Here is a 19255-nt window from a genome sequence, read left to right on the forward strand (position 1 = left end):
CTCCCTTTCCTCTACCTACCCTGTCTCCCATCCTCCCCCTCCCTTTCTACCTCTCCTCCCCCCATCTCCAGTCCTCTTTCCTTCTAATACTCCACCCCCATCCCTGGTCTTCTTTTCTTCTCCTACTCCTTCCTCCTATCCCCAGTCCTTTCACCTTCTCATCACCCCAGTCCTAGTCCTCTTCCTTTCCTCTCCCCATTCCTGATTCTCTAACCTCTCCTCTTTTGTCCATCCCTGAGATCTGATCCCTATACTGATATTTAAGATCCCCTTTCCTCCCCCAATAAAAAAATAAATTATACAGACCCAAGAAAGGTTGGAAAATTACTTAATTTTTATAATATAAAAGATGGAAATGTTTGCCAGTGTGCTTCAGAATTTTCCAGTTTTTGCCACAGAATCTATGCCTGAGCTGCCCCAGCAAACTGTGGGACTGTGCCTTATACCTCCTGCTCACTGTTGTCTGAATTATTGGGGAGTGAGGGGAGGGGAGAAAGAGAGGTTACAACAGCAGCAACAGTGCCTTGGGGTGGCAAACTTCTAAATCCATCTCTGCTGGCAGCCTAAGACTTCTCTTCTGTCCGAGTGTGTACTGCTCACCACACTATTTATTTATTTTTATATACCGACATTCGATCTGAGATATCACATCAGTTTACATTCAGATACTGTAAGGTATTTTCCTATCCCCAGAGGGCTTACAGTCTAAGTTTGTACCTGAGGCAAAGGAGGGTAAAGTGACTTGCCCAAGGTCACAAGGAGCGACAGCGGGACTTGAACCCTGGTCTCCTGGTTCATAGCCCAGATAGACAGAGACAAAAAAATCTCTTCTGCAACTGCAATCTCAACACTGTCTCCCATCCTGATCCTTCCCCAGTGAAGAGAAAAATCAAAATAATCAGCAGTGCTCTGCCTTTCTTTCTGGTACAGTGATTGAGACCACTGCTGCATAGAGAAGATCAGTGCCAAATCTATAAGTTTATAAGCTTTTTTTGAAGCTCTGTGAGAGCTTCTACTAACGTGCCCATCTCTGCTTAGACTGCTGCTTGCACATACTCAGACTGTACAGTAAGAAAATGAAATGTCACTTGATTCAGATAGCAGCTATAGGCTAACTTAGGCCTGGTTTTATCAGAATGCACTAAATATTGCATGTGATAGAAAAAGGGGCATCTTTTATGGTAATAGGCAGTTATCACAATTTGTGCTAATACCTATGTGAAATGCTAAGTTACTGCAAATTGTGATAACTTTTTTTGCACTTTGAGATAAGTGCCAGAATTGTGGTATTTCCTACATACAACCACTGGGGGACCATGTTTACTATCAGAGCCACTGGGGAGAGAGAATCTCTCCCCAGTGGCTCTGATAGTACCCAGGTAGAGAGTCCATCAAGCTAGGTTGAGAGAACATTGCACAAATCTCATCTTTAACTGAGTTTTCTCACTCCGAAGGTCATCAAATCTTCACAAGAGAGCACTGTTCTGTTTGTACATCTCACTTTGAATGTCAAAGTCGCTCCTAACCCCCTACCCTAATACCTAAACCTCACCTCGAGTTACTAGGGGGACTTCCCATAGAGATATAAATCCCTATCTAGGGTGAGTAGATTGTAGCACTCTCTCTCTCTCTCTCCCTTCCCTTCCCTCCCCTCCCCTCACCTCACCAAGCTATTGCACAGCTTAACACTACTGAAAAAGGCATAATTAAAGCCATGCAATAGGGCTTTTCAAAAACAGTAAACCCTTTTTCTGATTTGCATCGCACCATATGTTATGGTGCTATGGCATGTGTTAAGCCCTTAACACATGCAAAAATGCCTTATAGCATTTTGATAAATGACCCTATTAGTAAGATGCTTCTAATTTATCTTCTATGTGGTTTCCTTGCAACTTGTCCTGAGTCAGCTCTGACAAGTTTGTGAAATCACACAGGCAAGAGCTGGTTCAGCAGTACCACAATGGGCCATAGACTTGAATAGGAAACAAATGAAAGAGACAAATAATTTTTGTTTCATTCTTGGGATCCCTCCATTTGTTTTGGAGTTCCACAAATGGAACAAAAATAAAAACATGAATTTTGTTCTACCCTTTTTTTTTCAAATGAATACATACCCTTAGGGGTAGATTTTAAAAAATAGCGCGATCGCGTACTTTTGTTGGCGCACCAGGCGCAAACAAAAGTACGCTGGATTTTATAAGATACGCGCGTAGCCGCGCGTATCTTATAAAATCCGGGATTGGCGCACGCAAGGCTGCCGATTTTGGGCAGCCTGCGCTCGCCGAGCCGCGCAGCCTGCCTCCGTTCCCTCCGAGGCCACTCCGTAATCGGAGCGGCCTCGGAGGGAACTTTCTTTCGCCCTCCCCTCACCTTCCCCTCACCTTCCCCTACCTAACCCACCCCCCCGGCCCTATCTAACCCCCCCCCTACCTTTATCCATGGATTTACGCCTGCGGGCTGCTGGTGCACCAAGACGTGACCCGGGGATTGTTCCGGAGGGCGCGGGCATGCCCCCGGAACGCCCCCGGGCCGAAACCACGCCCCCGGGCCCGCCCCCGAAACGCCGCATCATGCCCCGGAAACGCCGCGTCATTTGGCGACGCCCCCCGACACACCCCCTTAAAAAAGCCCCGGGACTTACGCGCGTCCCGGGGCTCTGCATGCGCTGGCGGCCTATGCAAAATAGGTGCGCCTGCGCGCGAGGGCCCTGCTCGCGTAAATCCGGCCGGATTTACGCGAGCAGGGCATTTAAAATCCGCCCGTTAGTGTTCTACTGTATAATACAGGAGCCATGCAACTAAATGTCAAGTGGCAAGTAAAAACTGACTTTACCAGTGAAGGTGCAGGAATGGAAGGCAGAACTTGCTATGATGAATGCAGACTTCTCATAAATGTGTACAGTACCAATAAATCCCTTACATAATTACAACCCATTTGATTGAGGCATTTGTATTTTGAACTTAATGCACTACTATATCAGCAGACAGTGAAGTTTCTTCAGAATCAGGGAAATTTGATCTTCGGATTTGGCATCAGTAATAATTCTGGACTCCCTGTTCTGAAGAAGCCAGAGCATTTTCATAGTCATCTGTGGCAGGCTCTGGAAAAGAGAATTATAGTAAACAATTCTAGTGGTGAAAAGAGCATGAGTTACTGTAGCTACTGTAAATCCAGTGCTGCAGAATTGCCACAGAATCATCTGAAAAGATGTACTATAGAATTTTCTGGTGCCACAAAATCTATCCTGAGTCACTGCAGGAAGCCAAGGGCCTTGCTGAGACCTAACAGTGAAAATCTTCATTTTCCTACTTCTTACTTTTCTCCTTGTATCACTCCTTCCATCTCATTTATCTCTTGCCATATTTAACCCTGTTTCCCTTTTGTAAAAAAAAAATTGTTTTTCTTTTCTATTTGATATTTCTGCAAATTTTTTCCAGGCAAATTTGCTTATTATTGCTTGTATCCATTCAATTCTTTCAAGTTCCAGCTCTAAAACTACTGAATCGTGGTAAACTTAATTTTTGCAACTTAGTCTTCTCTTTCCATTATCTAGCTCTCATCAAAAGCTTTGCTGCCCAGTATGCTTCTATATTTTTAATCAGTTCCTCTGGCATCCGCTAATCTTCCTTTTCTGTTTAAAGTGTTTTGTTTTGGTCTGGATTCATTAATGATTCTCTTCCAGTTTCCTTTAGAACTTAAATGACTCAGTACACCTGCGTGATCCCTCTGGCCTGAACACTCTCTCAATTTTTGTCACCATATTCCCTTGCTCAGTCAAGTCCCAGATCTGGCCTTTCAATCTGACACTCCTTACTTCTAGAATAAATTATCTTTTTTAAAATCCATTCCACCTAATCTTGTGATAGATCCAAAATGTATTTTTAAACACTTTTTTTCAAGCTTATCATTTAGTGCATTTTTAGTAAACTGGTCCTGAATAAAACTGGAGTCTTAGTAAGTTGATATGCTTTTTAAATGATCATCAAAATATTGGTTTATTTATTTATTTATTTATTTAAAAACTTTTATATACCGGTATTAGTATGCATACATCATACCGGTTTACAATGTAACTTTAAAGGTAGAAATTACAATGAACAGGGAGGGCGAACAAGGAGGAGTATACAAAGAGCAGGAGGTGGAGGAATTAAAGCATTAAATTAAATTAAGAATTAAAGGTTGTAGTACCTGAGCTTTCTAGCCCAGAAAAATTCCTTCTCCATATACTATGACCTCTTTTTCTGTTGGTCCTCTTTTTACTGCATTGTTTCATACTCATGTTTCATGTTGTTGTTTTCTTCTGTATCCAATCTGGTTTTATATTAGGTGGATAATGGCGATGTAAGAAATTAGACTATACTGGCATATATGTTCATTATAGGCATGATTTTCTAACCAGTGTAGGCTAATAGCTCTATAAAAATGTTACACAGAGGTGCAAAGTCCATGAGTACTTTTATCTATAGATTTTGCACCAGTTTTCAAAGAGAAAGTACATGCATACTTTCTCAGGGAAAAAATACCTGCTTTCTCTGTTTATTTGTTTAAAATATTTATGAATTGCTTTCCATCATCAAAAACAATGTGCTAAATTAGAGCATAAAATACAATACATAAAACAACACCATAAAAGCAATTTACTGATATTTCAGACCCAAATGATTGGGAATAAGCCTTTATAACTAATACCTTCCACTCCTGATAGTACTCCAGCTTCAATCTCCCCCAATAGTCATCAACCAGCTTTTTTACTTCCTCTGAAATTTTAATAACTCCCCCTTCTCTCAGTTCTAATGGTAATTCATTCCATAACTTTGGAACTGCTGCAGTGAAGGCTCGATTTTATCATCTAATATGATGATAAAATCATGCAGATAGTAGTTGCAATTGATAGCAAAAGTTGGATCTCAAATTTCACCCAGAGCATTGCCAATCCTTAAGATGCAGTGTACACCTAACTCTCATCATCTTAAATGCCAAGACCAAGCATTTAAATTTTCAATGCATCCTAATTTACGCAATAGCGGGATTGCCATAGCACATCTAGAACCACCCAAGATGATTCTAGTTGCGGTGTTTTGAATTACCTGTAGTCTATCTGTGATAACACTAAAGCATAAACCACAACTTATAGGATCCAATATTCCAAAAATGGTTTCAATTGTCTTACCAGCTTTAACTTAAAATAGGTATTTTGAGCCAAATACTAAGGTTCTCCATACCCAACTTACAATTCAGTCCAACACCCAAGGACTTCACCTCCTCTACTGCTGCCGCAGAGACCACAGCTTCCCATCCCCGCTACAGAAGAACTTCAAGGAGCACTGATTGAGCCAACCTGCAACATTTCCATTTTAGAGGAATTTAAAACCAATCCACTCTCTTTTAACCAAGCCCCTAGAAGACATTAAACATGTATTCAGCTGTGCAATAGCATCATATTTGTTGTTTTCCAGATGGGCAATCAACATGCATAAATTTGAAAATGTAAAACTACAAGTGTTGGCCTAACCCCATTCTAGCAATGCCTCCAAGAGAATATGGGCAAAAGTACATGCGTTGTGGAACAACATGCATATTTTAACCTACACATAGCATGAACAGTTTAAAAAAATCCCTTTTACATAGGTAAGTAGCTAATTACATGGGTAGATGACATTTGAAAATTGCTTTCTATCCGGGTCATTCATCAAATTGCATTAGGGCGTTAGAGACCTAACGCCTGCGAAAACGCCATAACACGTGACATTTTTCGCTTCGCAAGATACGCATGTAAGTTTTGAAAATTTTGTCAAAAATGAGGGGTGTTTAACGTTGCATGCAATAGTGCTGGAAATAACTGGAAATAACTATTCCTTTTTTCCTAGCGTTAAGCTATGTGATATGCCCGAAACAGGATTCGTGATATTTATCGCAAATCCAATTTTGGGCAGGAGAGAGAGAGAGAACTTCTGGGGTAGCACACCTATTTGTCATCTATTTATATCACTGAAGGAGGGTGAACTAGTAGCTTGAGGTGAGGTTTTGGTGGTGCTCTAGGGTTTGGGGGCCAGATTTACATGCACAGTCAGAGGTACGAACAACACAGTTCGTACCTCTGACTGTGCATGTAAAAAGTACATAATGTGAGGGGCTAAAAGGGACAGAAGACATGATGTGTGAAATGGTGAACCTTATTGGACAGAGGATAGTACTTTCTTGGAAGAATATTACCACCATGAAAATCTTCAAGCTTTACTTTTCCTGAGCTTTCCATAAATGTAGTTATTGAGCCAAAAATAGATATGCCAGTGTTTGTAACTCTGAGTATTGTTTTTCTTGAGGAAGAAAAAAAAATACTAAGAGCTGCTAAAACTGTCAACACTATGCCGGAGAGTCAACTCATAGCAGATGTCATTGATCTGAATGCCTTGGAATGTCTGGTCTGCAAACTGAGTTAAGATCGGTTGACATTTTTACAGATTAACCTTTGATGCCACAAATGGATGAAGGGCTTGAAAAAGAATTATGGGGTTTCATTCTATTGTTATTGGACTCATGGTTTTGAAACCTGATATTCTTTAGACTACACTAGTGAAATTTCGATTACCCAAATACATCTGAGCCAAAACAAAATCCCTTAGGAATACACTGAACCTTTTCATTATTACTTTTTTTTTTTTTTTTATAAATTTTCTTTCAGTCTTATTTCACTCAACATAGGCAAAAGTATTTTGAGGAGGATTTTACATCTTTTATAATATATTTTGCTTTACAGGCATTTCAAAGCAGATTGCATTCAGGTACTCTAGGTGTGTTCCTGTCCCCCAGAGGCCTCACAATCTAAGGCCTAGATTCATCAAAATGCTATAAATTTTGCATGAATAACGCCCGCAATAAGAAAAAGGGGTGTGACTATGATAATTTTAGAGTTACTGCACTGTGTGCTATTTTAGTGTTTTGATTTTTACTTTGCAAGCTACCCAGACAGGCATTTTCTTGAGAAAGAGAGAGGGTACCATCAAGCTAGGGTGAGAGAATATTGTAGAAATCTCATTTTTGTGAGACTTCCTCATACCCATTAGGACTTGAACCCATGGCCACCAGGAGGTCCCAGTAAACATTGCATAAGGCTCGCCTGCACCCGCACGTATGCCCTCTCCTGTAATCTGCCCACCCACCAACAGAGGTTCTCCTTGCTTTCAGACAATTACCCTGCCCGCTAAGCTAAGCCTTGACATTTTTTTCTGGGAACACTGTGACTGCACAAACCTGAGGTGCTCACGGACCATGCATGTAAAAACACCATGATCACCCAGCTTCTCACTTACCTGAGATTTCAAATCAGTCAAACACTGAATTTATTATTAACAAGGAGGAATAGTGACTGAAGAAGATAAACCAAAAATCCGCATTGCAGCAAACAGAGGAAAAGGGATTATATAATATTATTTATGTCCAACTGAACCTAACTGCAGACTAAGCCCTATCCCAACTTAAACAGCGACGGTTCTAGTAATTTTGGCAATCCGTCTTCAGCTGTATGTCTCTCTCTTACTTGCTTCCAGCTGCTGCCCACCAACTTTCACTTTCTTCTGACAATTTTCTTTTTTCTTTATTATAATTTTTATTGCCTAACCCCCTCATAGATCTGAATACACAACAGTTTAAAGTCAGACCGACACTTTTCTAATTAACACTTCTTCTTCCAGATTCTACAGTGGCAGCAGTCACATCATCAGCTGGTGCTGGCTGAGGTTAACCCCTTCAGTGCCAGCTGCTGCCGGTGACTGTGGAACACTATCACCTGCTGTCCAGTAAAAGGCGTTTTAAATGACAAACAATAACATTTAGAGTGAAACAACTGTATTGCCACATTGAGTACCATAGAAAAGTGCATAGCATGCAAGGATCTTTTAAAAAATAAAAATATGCAGATATAAAGACATGGAATAACATGGACAGATTTTAAATACTTTTTTTTATTGAATTGTAACACCTGTGCAATTGAATTAGGTGATCTGTAATATTTGTGAGGTCATTTATTGATGTGTAATAATGAGCATTCCCATGTGGATCAGCATTTGGATGTCTGTGTGCCCTAGGGTTGTATACTAGCTTATTGAACCTTTTATATGCAGCTGCCCCCTGTAAACTAAGCCCTGAGACACGTGTGTGTGTGTGTGTGTGTGTGTGTCTGTCTGTCTGTCTAGAGGTTTAAAATTCAAGAACTGCAGTTTCAGTTGTGCAGGAGTCCAGTGAAGAGTAAGCATTTTGTCATGCTCTCTCCTGTCCAGCTTAGAAGTTTCCAGCTAGCTAGCATACTCCTAGACTGGGCTTGCTTTGTGCCTTTAGGGGTAAGATACGGTACAATCTACAGCAGGGGTTCCCAAACTACAGCCCACGGGCTAAACCCAGCCTGCAGGCTTCTACTTTACACAGAAGGTTTACAGCCCATGGACAAAAGTGGGGTTTTTTTTGTTTTTTTTTATCCTGCGACTGGTGGGGAGAAAAAGTGCCAGGACAGTGCCACTGATGGATGTCGCTGATGGGGACACCAGGCCACACTAGTGGCAAAAGACACCCAGACCAGTGCCATTAATTGGTACCACTGGCAGGGAGGCCAGGCCTTGCCAGCAGCAGAGGCGTCAGGACCCGAGCCATTCACTGTCATCGCTGGCAGGGAGGCCAGGCCCTTCCAGAGCAGAAGTGCTGGGACTGCTGAACAAAGTTACTGGCAGGAAGGCCAGGCCCTGCCAATGTGAACGGCAGTGGGTGAGCGAATACAGGGAAAGGAAGGGAAGGGAAAGGAGAGGGAAAAGGAAAGGAAGTGAATGAGGGGGTGAAAAAAGGAAGGGAAAGGAGGGGAGGGAATGAGAGGGAAAGAAGAGACTTGGGGGTGACTGAAGGGAGGGGTGAGAGAAGAGAGGAGAAGGAGTAGTATGAGAGGCAGGGGGAGTAATGTGAGGGGAGTAGGGTGAGGGACGGGAGTGCAGTAAGTGAGAGGAGTGGAGGAATTAGGATGAGAGGGAAGAAAATGGAGTGAAGAGTGGGGGAGGAAGTAGGAAGAGAGTAGAGTGAGACAGGGGAGGAAGAATGAGAGGGAGGAGGTAGGGGTGAGTGATGTGAGGGGAGGGAATAGAGGGAGGAGAGGGAGTAAGATGAGAGAGAGAGGATAGTAGAGTGAGTGAGGGGGAAGGAATAAAAGGGAAGGGTGGAGAGTTGGGTGAGTGAGAGGGAAGGAAGAGAGTAGAGGGAAGAAAGTAAATGAAAGGGAGAGGGGTTAGGGGAAGTAGAAGAAAGTGAAAGGGAGGGGAGGAAGTGCACCACACACACACCTCAGGGGGTAGATGTAAGGAAAGGTGAAGCCATGGAGCAGTGTTCTCAGGGTTGCCAACTTGTGAAATCTAAAAATATTATAATTTGCATGTTATCCTTCACATCTTGGAAATCCTGTTTTCTTCCATTCCCAGTACTTCAAATCATCCAAGAGCCAGATATGCCCCTTCCAACCCCAGTCTGCAAACTCCAATCTGCCCACACCTCCACTCAGGAAAATACAAGGGGACTTGCTCTACTGTTGGGTGTTGTTTCACCAGTGTGTAAAGGCAGTTTCCTCAAATCAATTCTCAGTGAGGATATATTTGTATAAAATAACTTTTAGAATGGTTCTAGTTAGGCCTCCGATTAATTTTGTTAATACATCAATTTCTAGCAAATTGTACACGTGTCATTCATTCATCAAGAGAAAGTGAAGTCAGATTTTTCCATTTGACCAAAAGAGATCATCTACTAGCCTCTTGTAGGAGTTATGCTGCAATGTTGTACCATCTTAGCAGCCCTTTTTTGTGCTGTTTCCATCCTATCAATGTCCTTATGAAGATATAAAGATATTGAAAAGAACCAAACTTAGTATCAAGCCCTGCCGCACCCCACTGGTTCCTTTTCCTTCACCGGAATGGAATCCATTTATCACCAAGCTCTACAATGATGCTGCTCAATCAGATCCTTTTTCAATTTGCATCTTTCGAACATATTCATACCATCCAGATTGCTTACTGGTGTTCTCTGTAGAGCAGTATCATAAGCCCTTACTGAAGCCCAGCTAGGTGACGTTTACTGCACCCCGTGATAGAACTCAATCACTTTTTTCACTTTGGGAAACCAGGTTATCTGGTGTCCTGCAAACGGTTTGTTTCAAAGTGCTGAACTAACCTTTTCCTTTTTCTTTCCATGGATTAATCCATTACTGAAATTAGAGTAATGGGTCTGCAATTTCTGCCATCTTCCTTATCCCCATTTTAACGTAGAAAGACTACATCTCCAGGCTTCCAGAACTCTCCCTGTTCTCATGAACGAGTAGAATAGAGTTGTGAGGGATGCAATCAGTACTTTCCTGAGCTCTTTTGGTATCCAGAAGTGTACCCCATCAGCTCTCACCCGACTTCTTGGACATGCCCAGTAGGGTCACAGTATAATCAGGAAGGTGGAAGGGAGAGATTTGATTAGGTCAGGTGAGTATGTTGTCTGGATTTCCACAATTTGGAACCCACTTGTGAACCATTAAAAAAATCTGGCCAGAATAGCACGAAGGCTATATGACGGTCGGAGTACAGCCTATTGGTCAGCATAAAAATAAACAAATTCATGATTTTGTCTCTTATTACACGATAGAAAGTTCCGCATTATGGCTCATGTTGCTAGTGACACGGGAATGAATTGGTGACCTCAGGCCAGTTCCCAATGGACAAGTGTCCGCATTACTAAAACCATCATCATACTTTGGCAGTATTAGCAAAGACGTCAAAGAATACCATCAAAATTAGGGTTAAAGCAGTGCTGTATGAGGAGATCTGCATGACTGCTGCCTGTGGATAAATAGAGGTCTTCAGGTTACAGTGCTCTCATTCTGACATCTTTTACAAGCTCTAAATTCGTAATTTTTTTAAAGATAAGAAAAAAATACAAGAAAACTTGGAAGGGAAACATTTGTGGTGAAAGAAAGGAAGTATTTACAACTTTCATTCAAATCTGTTGGAGTAAGTAATCTTTCCAGGGGCAGAAAGTGGCGAAATTGTAGCTTTCTTTACAAAACAAGAGAGTATCTTCTTTTAAAATGGGAAAAGCTGTCAAAACTGCATTGGTTTGTTGAGCTAGCTCTTATTTCTCCCTTCTGCTGAACAAATGAACTGTCAAAATGAACTATACATATAAAATACACAGTTCTGTTTCTTACCATATGTGTGTCTTTGACAGTGAATGTTGTAGCAATGCTGCAAGAATTTTGGGAGAACAAGGAGAAGCAGAGAGCTGTGTTTCCAAGCGAAGGCAGAGTGGTGTACGAATCTGTTCCATCACCTGACCCTCCATTCGTGTGCTATGTTACTCTTCCTGGTGGAAGTTGTTTTGGCAACTTTCAGGTAAGATGCATAAGTAGTAATATCATATTTCCAGTTAATGACATTTCATGTGAGGAGGCAACAGAAATATGTATTTTTTTTCAGACAAATCCTTTTTAAGTATAATTAATAGGAAACCAGATATCATCTCTCATTTAGACAAAAGGTTTGATTAAAAAAAAATTGGGGGGGAAAGAGAAAAGTTACTCTTAAGAATAACAATTGGTCCCAGAAAAATAAATATGTGTGAGTGGATGTAGGTGTGTCTCTCTGCGTATTTTTGGCAGTTCGGACACTAGATTGTCCCTGTTGAAAATTTATCACAACTGAGTGGTTAAATGAAGTCACTGAAAAAATGGAAGCACTGGAGGAAAGGTTTAGTAGGAGGAAGGAAGTTAGCTGGTTAGTGCTGATTTTTATTTCTAGTGGCTAACTCAGGTGCTCCAAACTAGATACAGCATCTATCAACAGGCCTAAATTTAGCCACCTGGATTTTGCACAACTGGATTTAAGTTCATTTTCTGCCACAAGCCCAGCCGCCTAGATTTGACTGAAAATATGCTTAATTAGCTGGCCACTCAGCGCGCCATTAAAAGTCCACCTCGTGAAGACCTTGGGGATAAGCACATCACAGTCACATATTGTACCATACATTTTTCCATCCGAGCGCTTGATCGTCAGATCAGGATGTTTTGTTTTGACACATCTGATGAGCTGTGTTCCCAGGCTTACCTACATTTTTTTCTGATATGTCATGGGCGCCCAGCTCTTGTTTTGGAGGGCTGCAAATAAGTCTGATTAACCAAACTATGCAAACAAACCTGTTTCTTAAGCTAAATGTATTCTTATGAATATTCATTGAGGTTAATGGAGCTTTTATTTTTGTTTGTCTTTAGCTTTTATTATGAATGTATCCCATGAGAGGTGCCCAGAGCCTGGCACCAGGCAACCAACAAAATAAATAAATAAATAGATAGACAAATAAATAAATAAATAATGATAGTTGTTATATTGAAAATCAGACCTGTTTGAGGCATTCCAGGACCAGGCGTGAGCACCCGCTTTACATCCCGAGACTTGATTTGTTATTGCTCCTTACAAATGGTTAGGAATTTGATATGCTTTGTGTGATTATATGACTTTTTTAATTCTTGGTACATCGAGACCCTTATCAAGCCTATGTGATACAGACAAATAGGAAAGCCGAAAGAGGGGTATAGTACTGTTTCTGGTCATTGAACTGAATTTATACTGTGTGCACTGGAGCTGTATGAGGCAGAGGTTCTCGACCATATCATTTTTTATTATTGAATGTCAGTTAGGAATGGATCTAAGCCACATATGGTCTGCACCAGATGTTAGTTTACCTAGAAATGGAAGGCTCTCTTTGCCTTTTCCCTAAACCACTAACATTTTATTGGTTAACTTATTGCAACTTTGCTGTTTGTTTTTAAATTCGTTGCCAAGCAGAAATGTAAGATGCTGTCAGTACAACCCATATTACTTTCCTATGCTGAAAGCATCATGTGCAGACTGCTAACACAAGTAGAGTCTCTGACGCATGACAGTCTCTCTCGTACGTGTTCACTGCAGATATCCTGAAAATCAGGCTGTTTAGACGGGCTTCCATCACAGGACTGGAAACGTTCCAGACGCCAGCATCAAATTTTGCATTATCTGTAGGAGAAGGCTGATTTATGCAGCTTGTGAGACAGCCCCAATGTATTATATCGTGTAGGATCCACCATAATTTCTGTAATATCCTCTTATAAGCTAGCAGGGCTCTAGTCTCATCCTTTTCATCCTAGCTTATCCTTGCAAAAGCTTCTTTGCTAAGAAATATTTTGTGGGGTTCATGTGGTCATACAAATTAGCTCAGAATGCTGTACCAGCTAAGTGTGATATGGTGTTGTAGTTGGAACAGTATCTCTACTTTGCCACCAAGCTATGTTTTTCCTCCAGTCCTCCAAAGACCACCCTTGCTTTTTCCATTTCTTGCTTATGAATTCCACTATTAATGCTAACCCCCCCCCCCCCAAGTGTATTTTCTCTCCATGTGTTCTATGACAGATACTCCCTTAACAGCTCTGAAGCACCTGCCATTTTTTTGTAATAAAGCATGGACTTTTTTTTGGCGGTGGGGGCACTCTGCAAAAAGCCCACATAATTGCAGTGTACAGGGTCAGTTTTAATATGTGTTCTTTTAGGCACATTTTCAAAAGGAAACTACCCGCTTTGCTTCTTTTTGATAATTAGCAAGTGCAAAGTATGCCCATTAAAAGTGTTTGTGTATTATACACCTGCTGCTTGTGTGGGTGGCAGAGAGGGCGGGCTTCCTAGCACTGCCTGCTTCCTGTAGCTGCCCTTTAACCTGACGCCGATCTGCTGGAAGACTGCCAGAGGATTTACATAGTTCTTTTCTCTGCAGGTCATCCTAGTGGAGATGAGGCTTTCTATCCTATCATCCCTTTCTCATATTTGTTGGAGTTGGCATCCTTACCCTGTAATCACAATAAAACTGTATACAAAAAAGTACATTTTAGCAAGAACTCCAACTTTGTAAGGAACTGTTCAAGTAGTGATGGGTGACTACTTTATTGTTAGTTCAGTACATGGTCTTTGGATTTCACAGGCATAGGTGCCAATTCTTTGTGCAGTAGATGTTAGAGCACCCCTAATGTTGAGTAAACTCCTTTAATGTGTCCAGGGAGGGGTAATTTGTGCCTCACGCATTTTGAAAAATTGGTTCCCATGCTCTCAGGTGGTTTAATGTTGCTTTTGTGGCAGATGGAGTACCCTGTTGCCCTTTCCAGGATTCATATTTGCATCTTTGCTTGAATCTTACCTGGGAAAACTGCATGCTCCCTAGAATCCTTTCCACTTGTATTCGATTCGGACAGTCCTTCGCCTATGCTGTGGGCATGACACATCTTCTTGTTGTCCATTGCAGAGTGTTCTCTGTTTGTAGAGGATGGTGTTGAGTGGCTGAATCTACAGTTTCAGTGGTACGTTAGTCCATCAGTTCTCATGGTGTATGACCAAGGAGTGATCCGCTCTATACACGTTGCTCATTTCCAGGGGCTGGATCTGTTTTACGGGAAAAACTGGACTTACATAGGATCCCCAGGCTGTTACTCCAGAAGGTCTCTGGCTTGTTTATTGTATTACTTGTTTTTGGTATCTCTGATCTGTGAGTCTTTCCACCATTTCTGGTTTTAATACCCGAGAAGGCATTGGCACTAAATGTGTATGTGCCTATCAGGCACTGGAAAGATTTGCATGCTATGTCTTCAGCAGAAATATTTTACTGTTCCAGAATGGCTTGCCAAATGTTTTCTTTGTTCTTTGCAACTTTTTAAAAGAGAGATTTTGCAATTTTAACAGCTCAGTTTTACTATTGGATTGACTGTTATATGGAGATGCTGTGATATGCAAAACTCCCATTCTTTGGCAAACAATGCAAATTCCTTGCTTGTGAACTGTGATCCATTTTCTGAGACTACACAGTCTGGCATGCCGTATCTGCTGAAGTGCTGCATTGTTTTCTCAATTACTGTGACTCTATAATTGTCTAATAGTTTGTTTGTTTCCCAGAAGTCTGAGTCATCTACTGTGATAAGGTAAAGTAGATGGTATTATGTATGATAAAAAGGTCCTTTCCTAGGGTGCTCTTAAAATCTGTTGGGGATACTGTGTATTTTCAGTTTCCTTTTGCTGCTTTGTTTGAGCCTTTGCACATGCTCACAATTCCTGATGAGGTCTATAATGTCATTATTAATAGTTGCACAGTTAGAAACTAGCAACCAAAATAGATAAAATAGCTTAAAGAGACATGGTAGTAGACAAAATAACCCTCTCCTGTTTACTGTTTAATAATATTAAACACATCAGTTTATTGGGACAGGAAGGAACCACATTGTACAAACAGAAATGTACTGAGTGTTAAATCACAAAATATGGATACTCTAAAAATGCTACAGTGCTCAAAAGAAGAATTAGAGAGTACTCCAACAGCAAAATATTGTAATTGTTTATTCTTTTCACTTAAACAAATGTAACCCTTTCTTGGTGGATGGGACATATCCTGAAAGGCCATAAAAGAATTTATAACTGGGGCTGTCTTCACCTTTCTCATTCCCCTTACCTGCGGCTCCAGGGTGTGGGGGGAGGGAGGCTAACCTTCTTAGCCCAGACAGCAGTGTTCTCCCATGTGTGTGAGTTACCAGAGCTCTTTGGGGCAGGCACACCTACAAATCAGGCAGGGCTCGCTGGTTGGGTGTTCAAAATAAAGTTTACGGTAATTCCTCTTAAAAGGATCAATAGATACAAAACATAAACAAGCCGATACAGAAAGGTTGGGCGGAAAATGCGCCGGCTTTCCTAACGCGCGCCCAGCCACCTCTCCTGGGTGCGCGACACAATATTTAAATGAGGGGGTCGCGCTAAAAGGAGGCAATAGGGACAGTTGCACCCCCCCCACCCCAGCACCTCCTTGGCAGCGCAGGAGAGGTGGCTGACAGCGGGTTAGGAAAAGGGACGCTCAATTTTACCAGCATCTGTTTCCCTAACCTGTGCACAGCCACGGGTTAGGAAAATGGATGCTTGTTAATTGAGGGTCCCTTCTTCTAACTTGACCGCTGGCACTTTTTTTTTTACCTTTTTTTTTTTTTTTTTTTTTAATTAAATTTTTTAACCTTTTGGTTCCTTCTGACTTAACATTGTCACGATATTAAGTGGGAGGATGTACAGAAAAGCAGTATGGGCCGGGTTTTAAGAACGTTACGCGCGTAACCAGTCTTACGCGCGCCGGGTCTATTTTAAAAAGGCCCGGTGATGCGCATAAAGCCCCGGGTAGCCAGGTAGATCGCACACACATGTATGCCCGCACGCACCCTTTTAAAATCTACCCTTAGGTGTGGATCAGGGGCACATTTTCTTTTTTGTATTTGGGGCGAATAGCTAATAGCCTCATCAACATGCATTTTATGCATTTTTATGTGAAGAACGCTATTAGTTTCGGTGGGGGGGTGGACTAGGATTGCCAACTGTCCTGAATTTTTCTGGATTGTACAGATTTTTGGGGTACTATCATGAAAAAAGGAGGAGTGCTAAAATATTTATAAATTTTCTGACTTTTAGCCCTCATGCTGCAGGTTAGCGTCTGATTCTCACCTTCAATTATGCAATATAGTTAGGGACCTTCATTTTCAATTTTGATTTTATTGTTCCTGGAAATTTATCAGGGTTTATTACAACAAACAAAAACTGAGAAAATCAGAGTAAAAAAAGACTAATTTTTTTCCACTGATTTTCTCCCTTTTTTGTTTGTTGTAATACACACTGATACATTTCCACAAAAAATACCATAAAAACTGAAAACAAAAATCAATAAATATAGTGTGTGCTTTGGTAGCTACTGTATATTCAATGTGTTGGATATATTTATTTTGTGTCACTTACATAGAACTCAGCCCATGATTTAATCAGCGGCCTAAAGAACATAACAAAACAGTAATTTGGCTCTGGGGCTGATAAAAGCAAACCTTTTTCAGAATAAGGAAGTTTGAGAACTAGTGGTCATGATATAAGGCTCTGAAGAGACAGACTCAGGAATAACATAGGAAAATACTTTTTCACAGAAAGGATGGTGGATGCGTGGAATAATCTCCCAGTGGAGATGACAGAAGCAAAAACTATAACAATTAAAGAAAGCTGGGGATCATTAATTTCAAAGAAGTGAGGGAAAAGCCAGAGGTCAACGAGATCTAAGACACTGTAGCAGAAAGTAATTGAGCAAACTAGATTGGTCCTTATCTGCTATCAAATTATAGGTTTCTGTTGCTTTGTAAGGGTGAAGAGTGGTAATAAAAGTTGCATGTGCATAAACCCTTCAGTGAGGATCAGAGCCGGATTTAAGGGGAGTGACACAATGGGTGAGAAGCACCCCCCTCAACTGATGGCGTTCCCCCCCCAGTCTTCTCTTCAGCTGCGGTGGGATGGGATCTGCCGCAGCTGCACGATTTCAGTCTTCAGTCACGGCCAGGCTGGGCCTGTCTTCAGCCGTGGCAGGGTGGAATACGCCGCAGCCAGGCTGGGTGTATCTTCGGTCACAGCGGGATGGGATCCACCATGGCCTCGCAATTCCTCTCTTTGACCGTGGTGGGATGGGATCCGCTGCTGGGCCTCTCCTCCTTTGTCCCCATGGTGTTCAAGGCACCCGTCAGCTGATGGCACCCTGGGCAACCGCCCGGCTCATCCACCCCCAAAACCGGCCCTAATGAAGATATTAAACAGCATCTCCAAATGTTCAGAAATTTGATGGTTAAAGGTTGGCAACCCTAGGTTGGACGTGTATTTTGGACGCACTAAACTCCTTATGGTATAAGGGGTTGTGGACAACGTACATCCAACCGCATCTTAAACAGTGCGCTCAGCTGAGCTCGCTTTACTGTATCGGCCTGAAAGTGACAGATACTTCCAGTGTCCCAGATTTACATGACACTGGGTTTGAATGCTCTCTAATTCTGTGAAAAAAAGTCTCCAGGCAGGGGCTTAGAATATGGGTATCCTCCATGGTAAGGAAAGAGGATTATCCCAAGGTGGCTGGGGAATCCTAACAGTGACCAGATCCCTTCTCACAGTACCTGAACTTCACCTGGCAGTGTCCAGTGTCCTGGGGTGGAAATTCCGGTTGGGGGGTCTCCTGATGTTTCTCCCTTGATGATTCCTTTTCAAAACACAGGAACTGGCCTCCCAGGAGGAAAGGTCTATACTGGAAACGGTTACTCAAAGTCTCTAGTTCAGGAAAAAAGTGGGGGCAGAAAAATTCTCCCTTTCCCCAAGGATGGAAAAATACAAACTTGCAAAAACCTGAATCAGGATCTCTTCTAACACAGGGTGCTGCAGCCTCCTCTTATACTGATCGAAAAGGTGTGCGGCTTGATGGACTCTCTACCTGGGTATCATCAAGCTAGGTTGAGAGAATATTGCCCAAATCTCATCTTGGAGTGAGTTTTCTCACTCCAAAGGTCATCAAATCTTCATGAGACCACTGTTCTGTTCGTAGGTGTCACATAGAATGTCAAAGTGGCCCCTAACCCCCTACACTCTTACCTAATCCCCACATCGAGTTACTAGGTGGGCCTACCATAGGGATGCAAATACCTACCTATGGGCCATGTCATTATGGCCAGTCTCTCTCTCTCTCTCTCTCTCCTCCCCCCCCCCCCCCCCCCCCCGTGTCTGGGACCATTAACAATGGTCCCCCAGTGGTTGAATGCAGGAAATACAACAGGTCAGCACTTATCACAGAATCTGAAAAGGGTATCACAATTTGTGCTAACTTAGCTCTTTGCACAGGTAATTAGCAATAAATGCTATATTAGCATAAAACACGCCCCTTTTGCTATCGCATGCGGACCTACCGCATTTTGATAAATCCAGGCCTTAGTTTCCTGACCTGATAAATCTACATCACCGATGTTCTTGCCCTCTTTACGAAGAAGCAAAATCGATCAGGAGAAATTTGTAGATTTATTTTCTATGACTCTGGACACCCCTCTACCTGATACTTTAGATCAGTGGTTCTCAACCTTTTTCCCATCATGACACACCTGACAGACCATGCTCACATGTGTGATACACTGCTCATTACATTTCATGGCAGAAATAAAAAATAAAGGCCCAGAATTATTTTTATTGTTAAGAATGACACAAGGGAAAGATACATATACTGTCTGAACAGAAATTGCATAAATAGTAAACATCCCACACCAAAACAGCACCAATTTCCAGTACTCAAACTGTAAACACCTTTCTTAAGAAAAGGCAACACTGAAAATATTACACCAGGCCTTAAGATATCAATACACCTCCTA

General features: G+C 41.8%; 1 protein-coding gene across 1 annotated transcript in view; it reads left to right on the plus strand.

The window, feature by feature from the left end:
* LOC115100193 (protein limb expression 1 homolog) overlaps nucleotides 1–19255 on the plus strand; it is a 138308-nt gene that overhangs the window by 69510 nt on the left and 49543 nt on the right. Inside the window, exon 2 of the mRNA XM_029618514.1 lies at nucleotides 11236–11399. Within this exon, the coding sequence (XP_029474374.1) occupies nucleotides 11236–11399 (164 nt within the window). The remainder of the gene's footprint in view (nucleotides 1–11235; nucleotides 11400–19255) is intronic.

Source organism: Rhinatrema bivittatum, chromosome 1 (assembly GCF_901001135.1).
Source record: "Rhinatrema bivittatum chromosome 1, aRhiBiv1.1, whole genome shotgun sequence".
Taxonomy (NCBI): domain Eukaryota; kingdom Metazoa; phylum Chordata; class Amphibia; order Gymnophiona; family Rhinatrematidae; genus Rhinatrema; species Rhinatrema bivittatum.